At 42.4% G+C, this 8,332-nt stretch overlaps 1 protein-coding gene and 1 pseudogene across 1 annotated transcript; both read left to right on the top strand.

Annotated features, from left to right (window-relative positions):
• The first annotated feature begins 4,081 nt into the window (after positions 1-4,081).
• On the top strand, positions 4,082-4,866 carry LOC108524283 (inositol polyphosphate 1-phosphatase pseudogene; annotated as a pseudogene).
• Positions 4,867-7,065: 2,199 nt separating this feature from the next.
• LOC108524282 (olfactory receptor 6C4-like) lies at positions 7,066-7,994 on the top strand. Its single transcript, XM_017865321.1, is given in 2 exon segments — positions 7,066-7,213; positions 7,216-7,994. Coding segments are annotated over 2 exon segments (927 nt in total).
• Positions 7,995-8,332: the final 338 nt, after the last annotated feature.

Genomic DNA, 8,332 nt, shown 5'->3' with positions numbered 1-8,332 from the left:
AAAAAAAAAGAAAGAAATGCGTTCATTCCACCCCCAAAGCCCCAAAGTCTTAACTTGCTCCCACACCAACTCAGAAGGCCAAAGTCCAAAGTCTCAACTGTGAGCCTGTGAAAGACTCACTCCCATTCCAAAAGGGAGAAAATAGGCAAGAAGAAAGAGATAACAGGCCTGAAGCAAGTTTAAAACCCCAGAAAGTATACATTAGATCCTAAAACTCCAAAATAATCTCCTTTGACTCCATGTCTGGCACTCTCTGCACTTCGGCTTGATGATTTGGTCCCCCAAAGCCTCAAGCAGGCCTGCCCCTATGACTTTCCTAGGCTTAGTCCATTCAACTCTCCCAGGATGGCATTGCACATTGGTAGCTCTAAAATTCTGGAGTTTCAGCAGCAGTTCTACTCCCATGACTCCACTAAGCATGGCCCTAGTGAGGACTCACTGCAGTGGCCTCACTCCCACAGCCCCACCAGCCCCAGTCCCTACAGAGTGGGGACTCTGTAGCAGCTCCCACCCCACATTTCTGCTCATTATTACTTTGATTAAGGCTCTCTGTGATGGCTCCACCCCTGTAACACATCTCTACTGAGAACCCTAGGCTTTTGAAGCCATTCTTTGAAATCTGGGTGGAGGCTGCCAAGCCTCCACAGCTCTCATTTTCTGAAAGCCTTCAGAATTAACACCACATGGACACTACCAAAGTTTATAACTTGTGCCTTCCAGAACTGCAACATGAGCTTCACCTGGGGCAAACTGAGCCATGACTGAGGCAGCCATGGAGTACTGTGCTAAAATGTAGGGAGCAGAGTCCTGAGGCAACCCTGGGCAGTGAACCCATGAAGATCACTCCAGGCCAATCCACTGAAAGCATTCTGCCCTTGACCTCGGGGCCTGTGATGATAGAGGCAGCATTGAAGATCTCTGAAAAGTCTTTAGGGTATTTTTTCCACTGTTTTGAGAAATAGTATCTGACTCTTTTTTGCCTTTGCTAATCTTTTTAGCAAATGGTCCTGCACTCTTGGTTTCCTCTCTTGAACATGATTTTCACTCTGTATGGCCAGGCTGAAAGTTTTGAAATATTTCTACTCTGCTTCCCCTTTAATTATAAATTATGTTTTTAATTGTTTCTTTGTTCCTAAATCTCAATGAAAGTGGCCAAAAGCAACCATGCAGCTCCTTCTATTTTGCTTAGACATTTCTTCTGCTACATACCCTAGTTCATCAATCTCAAGTTTGATGAACAAAGCTCTCAAGTATTAACACAGTTCAGCCACGTTCTTGTCCAATTTATAACAAGGATGGCCTTTCCACCAGTTTCTAAAAACTTGCTCTTCAGTTTCATCTGAAATTTTATCAGAAAGGCTTTTGTTTCTATATTTTCTTTTTTTATATATTATTATTATTATACTTTAAGTTTAGGGCTACATGTGCCACAATGTGCATGCCTTGTCCTACATAGGGGTATGCCCCATGTGCCATTGTTGGCTTTGCCTGCCACCCATCAACTCGCCTCTTAACATTTAGGTATTTCTCCTACATGCGTATCCATCCCCCAGCCCTCCATCCCCGACAGGCCCCAGTCTGGCTGATGGCTTTCCCTGTCCTGTGCTCCAAGTGTTTTCATTGTTCAATTTCCCACCTAAGTGGATGAACATGCAGCTGCTTTGTATTTTTCTGTTCTTGCAATAGGTTGCCCTGAGAATGATGGTTTTCCAGCTTCATCCCACATCCCTACAAAGAGACATGAACTCATTCTTTTTTTTATGGCTGCATAGCCATTCCAGGTTTATATGTACCACATTTTCTTTTTTTTTTTTTTTTTTTTTGAGACGGAGTCTCGCTCTGCTTGCCCAGGGCCGGGGAGGTGCAGTGGCCAGGATCTCAGCCTCACTGCAAGGCCTCCACTCCCGGGTTTACGGCCATTTCTCCTGCCTAGCCTCCCGCGGTAGGCTGCACTACAGGCGTCCACACGCCCGGCTAGTTTTTTATTTTTATTTTTTAAGTAGAGGACAGGGTTCACCATGTTAGCCGGATGGTCATCGATCTCTCTGACCTCATGATCCGCCCCGTCTCGGCCCCTCCTAAAAGCTGCTGGCGATTACAGGCTTGAGCCACCACGCCCAGCCCACATTTTCTTAATCCACTCTATCATTTATTGGCATTTGCGCTTGGTTCCAAGTCTCTTGCTATTGTGAATAGTGCTGCCAATAAATTTATACGTGTGCCATGGTGTCTTTTATTGTAGAATGATTGTATAATTCTTTAGTATGATACACAGTAATGGGCATCACTGGGTCAAATTGGTTTCGTTAGTTCTAGCATCCTTGAGAAATCGGCCACACTGTCTTTCCACGAGTGGTTTGAACTTAACTTACACTCCCACCAACAGTGTAAAAGCATATCTTTTCTCCATATCCTCTCCGTATCTGTTGCTTCCTGGACTTTTTAATGATCGCCCATTCTAACTAGCCATGGAGCATAGTATCTCATGGGTGGTTATTGATTTACATTTTCTGATGACCAGTGATGATGAACACTTTTTCATGTGTCTGGGGTGCGCTGCATAAATGTCTTCTTTGAGAAATGGGCTCTTTTCATATCCTTGGCCCACCTTTTTTTGATAAGGGCTTGGTTTGCTTTTTTTTCTTGTTAAATTTGTTTAAGCTTCTTTTAGATTCTGCGATATTAGCCCTTTGGTCAGATGGTTAGATAGCAAAAAATTTTCTCCCACTCTGTAGGGTTGCCTATTCACTCTGATGGTAGTTTCTTTCATATTTCTATCGCATTGTGTGTTATAGGCACGATTAACCAATCTCAAGAATTCCATGTTTTTCCCTAGTCTTGTTGTATTCCTAGCCCACCGAATATAGGCTTTTTCTAGCCTACTCCTCCAATTGCTTTCAGCTTCTCCCAGTATTGACTCTTAAACTGCCTTCCACATTTTCAAGCGTTTGTAATTAGCCAACATGTGTGTTCTGGAAAAAGTTGCGAATGTGGTTAAGATCTTGCCTGCAAAGACTGTGCTTCTGGCAGACTTGTTGAGACATCCCATGGGGAATGAGTGAAGTATATTTGGTTTTCAAAACGTGGAAGACTGATTGCCTTCCCTCTGAGGAGGCCAGTTTGAACTTATGCATTAAATTGAACATTATAGCCCAAAATATGCAAACAGCAAACTATTTTCCAAGCCTGTTGGGTTTGGCATGGGTCAGTAATTTTGTTACATTTAGACATGGGAGACTCATGGCGGGATACCACAGCATTTAGGTTATGGTGATTACTGGTGAAGTTGCTCATTCATTTATATCACGTTTGAGCCACTGGCCAAATCGGTTTATTAAAGGGGGATGAGATAATAGAAACAATGACGCTCTCTGCCGCGGGCGTGCCGCGCACGGCCAGCGCCTCTAGCTAACCCCGCGCCCGGGCCGCGCCTCCTCCTCCCACTCCTCCTGCCTCTCCTCCCCCGCCGCCTTCCCGCTTTCTCGAGCGGAAAGGCTGCCCTGCCTCCATGCTCTGTCCGCCATCCCCTGGCTTAGCTGACGGGCCCAGGAGGGTGGGGTGCCAATTCCACCAGCAGCTGCCCAACTGAAAGCGCAAGGTTCAGAAATGTCAGGATATCCTCCGGGAACTGGCTCTGTTGTCTCTGAGAAGGTGCTAACATTGCCCGGGCCATGCCAGCAGCAGAAGCCCTTTCCAGCCTGGTTGATTACGAAGAAAGAAAGGACGGAAGAAAAGAACAAGGAAGTTTGCAGTTGACTTCAAGACACTGCGCTGATGCTCTGGACAGGGCAAGTTATAAACAGAATATGGAGAACAAGAAATTTCAGGCTTGGGGGAAAAATATTTTTGCGAGAAGAAATCAATGGTTTACTAATGACTTGGGAAAAGATACCTTGAGGTTGTGTTCAACAGAGGAAGAAAACAGCCAGAGCTTCTTTAGCAAAGTCCTCAATGGTAACAAGGGTGGCATCTGGAAGCATTAGCCGGGCTTGTTCATCAGGATGTTGCCTTTACTGCACCCAACTCTGGATTCCACGACGAGGATTCAATGTTCCACAGGCAATGACATTCTTGGGGAATTTGGGTGCCGACCCCGATAGATTCAACTTTCAGTATATAAAAGGTTCTGCTGGACATTAAATCCAACCAGGGAATCTTCCCCTGTGGGCACTTCCAGTGTGTTCACCATTTTAATTGGGGTTGTCTATCCTATGACATACAGACAGGGGGTATCCCCTGATGGGCAGTTCATCAATCAACCTGTTTGTGCTCACGAAGACCCAAACACCCTCAGGTGCCGAAAGGGACAGCTGCTATTGGGCCTTTCTATTACATGGGGACGAACATGCATTCACTTCAGCTCACCATCTCTAGAAGGGCAGCGGGCCAGTGAAACACACACTGGAAACACAGGCTCTGAGGCAGCATCTCCCCTTTTTCAGCCGTTCATTAGTACAACGTGAAAAGGAGACTATCAAAGGCTGCCATTGTCACGTGTATGGTGGAGATCGATATTCGGAGGCAGCTGGGGGCCTGGTTATAAGAGCCTTTGTGTTGTCAAGGCCTCGTTGACATTTACATCTTTTCAGAAGATACCACGTTCAGTGGGACTCTTGTGCTGCTCATGCCATACTGCGGGCCAGGTTTGGAGGAATAGTAAGACTTGAAAGAATGCTTAGAAAGGAAATCCCAGGAACAGGGCTTGATTTGCCACAGTGGTGTACCACGTGGAAAATGAGGGTGCTGCTGGAGGTGGATCGGTGGGCCCAAACAAGGGAGGACTCATTGCTACCAGATCCAGTAAGCGGCTGGAGACATTCCTGAGCCTTCTGGTCCAACCTGGCATCTGCAGAGACGCAGACATGATGGGAACTCTAACCCCGTGTACATATTATAAACTGAACTGTTGAAACTGTTTCCGATTGTCTCTGTCTTTTGTAAGATGGCTTTGTCCTGTTGCTGGTTAACATTTCACTTTCCTCTTTTGAGGAGCATTTTTCCATTATTGGGGGGGTTATTTTTTCCATAATAAATGTTAATTTCAATAAATGACATTCATGCAGCAAAAAAAAAAAAAAAAAAAAAAAAAAAAAAAAGAAACAATGACAAGGGCCAGGCCACAGCCACACCCATCCCAAGGGAGTGTTCGTCCACTGCTCTACATTTCCCCACAAACTTCATGGCTGTAGCAGATTCTCTCATGGAACCTTTTTCTCAATGGTCTCTCTGGAACCTCTCTTCTCAGCCATATGTTTACAGTTTGTTCTCAAAATTGCCAACAATTGAGGTTCATTAGCCCCTTTTGAACTTGGGTCCACAGGGCTTCTTTAGCTTCTTCAGGAAATTGATCCCATGTGCCTGCTCTAAAAAGAGCAGATAAAACCTGTGTTACTGCAGCTAACAAAGAAACTGCAAAGATGCCCATCCCCTGCCGTCTAAGAACCTCAACATAATCTTTCTTAGAACATAAATTTTAAGAAATTTGCTGTCTCTCAAAGTATTTTCTTCTAATTCAATAACTGCTATGGGCTCTGTTTTACTTTTTTATTACACATATGAAGGTCTGTGTCTCTCAGGAACTATGATTTGATTCTGGATTGGATTCCTAGAATAGAAAATAATATCCTCTTTTTTTTTGGTTAAGTTACACAAACTTGGATACTTTTCTTAAGAGAAAGGTAAAATGTGGATGGAAGCCAATGGAAAACATGTTAAAGTTTATACTACTCAAAGATCCATCTGGCACATCTCATCTTTGATTTACCTCTTAGGAACAACAAGGTAAACAGTATACTATAGTCATTCAGATTGTCAAAGGTATGAGCATCACATGTTTTTAAAGTCACTGATTTTATCATTCTATAAATGTGGATCATGAAATGATCAACTGTGAAAATCTGGAAGAAAATGCAGTACTTGCCAAAGACCACAGGTTAGTATAAACAAGGAAAAGAGGGCTGCAGGAGATGCAGGTCAATGTTTAACATCGTCTAGGACCTCCAAAAACTGTATGGAAAGATGGGAAGGTTGACAAGAATGATTGTGATATAATTTTTCTAATCCATATGCATGTAAATTAGAAGGACCCCTTTATACTTTATTTGCCTCTTAATCCGAAAAATCTAAAGATGCACTCACGATACTACCACCAAATTTTCCTTCCCTGAGAATTACCACTTTATCCACAAAGAACTTGTATTGTCAAAAACTTTTTCTGGTTTCTGTAAGACGAGAATAGAAAACAGGAGAGTCTGGGTCATGATAAACTGTCATCCTTAGTTGCCTTTGAGGACTCTAAGACTGAGCAAAATCCATTCTGTGGTGCTGCTTACAGAGCTCTCAAAATTTCTCTTCTCAGAGACATATCTCAAATCAGTGCCTGGAAGACTCTGAATGTGGCAGAGAAACATATAATAAAATGTTAAACAACATGACTTATTGATGCTTGAGCCTTGTTCATGTAGAGGAAAAGGCTCACAATATGAAATGAGATGATCTTCAGCATTGCCTGTGTAGGGAAATTCCTACTTGTTTCTGAAACAAGGATGTCAGAGATTTGAACAGTAATGGAGATAAGGATCTATAGCAGATATCTATTTAAGCATCAAATAGTGCAGAGAAAGGAAAGAAAGAAACAGGAAAGCACAGAAAACAGAATGAGGTAGAGAGATGTGTGCCAAAAGCACAGAAGTAGGAGAGCTTATAATACAGTCAAGAGAAAGTACTTTACATGTGAAGATTTTATAAACATTTGAAAGGAAACAACAGGTTCAAAACTTCTATTTTCTGGGAAAAAAAATCATGAGTAGTTATTCTATAATAAATTTCCTTAAGTGCCCAGGAACAGGTCAACTTGAGAAATGAAAAAGGTCACTTACACAAAAGATATGGGGCTTACATGAAGCCAAGTGCAGCCCAATGAGACACTGGTTTGGGCCATCTGGATGGTGAACAATGTATGACCTGATTCTGTTCGTTAAAATAAGTTTTATCTCTCCTACTCTAAGAAACTCTTCAATTTTCATCATTCTCACCTTTTGCCTTTAGGTTTTCTGAAGGTCAACAATGAAAAACAGAACCATGTTTGGTGAGTTTATTCTGCTGGGCCTTACAAATCAACCTGAACTCCAAGTGATGATATTCATCTTTCTGTTCCTCACCTACATGCTAAGTGTCCTAGGAAATCTGACTATTATCACACTCACCTTACTAGACCCCACCTCCAGACCCCCATGTATTTCTTCCTCAGGAATTTCTCCTTCTTAGAAATTTCCTTCACGTCCATTTTTATTCCCAGATTTCTGACCAGCATGACAACAGGAAATAAAGTTATCAGCTTTGCTGGTTCTTTGACTCAGTATTTTTTTGCCATATTTCTTGGAGCTACTGAGTTTTACCTCCTGGCCTCCATGTCCTATGATCGTTATGTGGCCATCTGCAAACCCTTGCATTACATGACTATTATGAGCAGCAGAGTCTGCATACAGCTAGTGTTCTGCTCCTGGCTGGGGGGATTCCTAGCAATCTTACCACCAATCATCCTCATGAGCCAGGTAGATTTCTGTGTCTCCAACATTCTGAATCACTATTACTGTGACTATGGGCCTCTCATGGAGCTTGCCTGCTCAGACACAAGACTCCTAGAACTGATGGTCATCCTCCTGGCTGTTGTGACTCTTGTGGTTACTCTGGGGCTGGTGACACTTTCTTACATGTACATTATCAGGACTATTCTGAGGATCCCTTCTGCCCAGCAAAGGACAAAGGCCTTTTCCACTTGTTCCTCCCACATGATTGTCATTTCCCTCTCTTATGGCAGCTGCATGTTTATGTACATTAATCCTTCTGCAAAAGAAGGAGGTGCTTTCAACAAAGGAATAGCTGTACTCATTACTTCAGTTACTCCCCTGTTGAATCCCTTCATATATACTTTAAGAAATCAGCAAGTGAAACAAGCATTCAAGGACTCGGTCAAAAAGATGGTGAAATGTTAAGAAAGGAGATTACACTTCAATAAAAAATGTATTTTCACTTAACAAATATGCATTGAATGTCTGTATTTCCAGTGCTAAATTGGCCCTTGAAGATAAAAATAGGAAAAGTATATGTCTTAATTACAGTCTAGAATGAAGGAAAGATATATAAATGGTAAATTTATGTAGTAAATTTACAAAAAACAAAATGACATTTTAATTGTTATTAGAGAAGAGTGAATGGGGATCCAAAAAGGAACAGCTAGAAAGAATTAGTTCTGTTTTCCATAAATTGTTTGAAATTTAAGAAGCAAAACATACTGCTTATTTAGAAGATTAGGAGGATAAGAATTTAGAGT

This window comes from Rhinopithecus bieti, unplaced genomic scaffold (genome assembly GCF_001698545.2).
Source record: "Rhinopithecus bieti isolate Rb0 unplaced genomic scaffold, ASM169854v2 scaffold_83007, whole genome shotgun sequence".
In the NCBI taxonomy this organism is placed as follows: Eukaryota; Metazoa; Chordata; class Mammalia; order Primates; family Cercopithecidae; genus Rhinopithecus; species Rhinopithecus bieti.
This window is presented reverse-complemented; position numbering and strand designations above follow the sequence as displayed.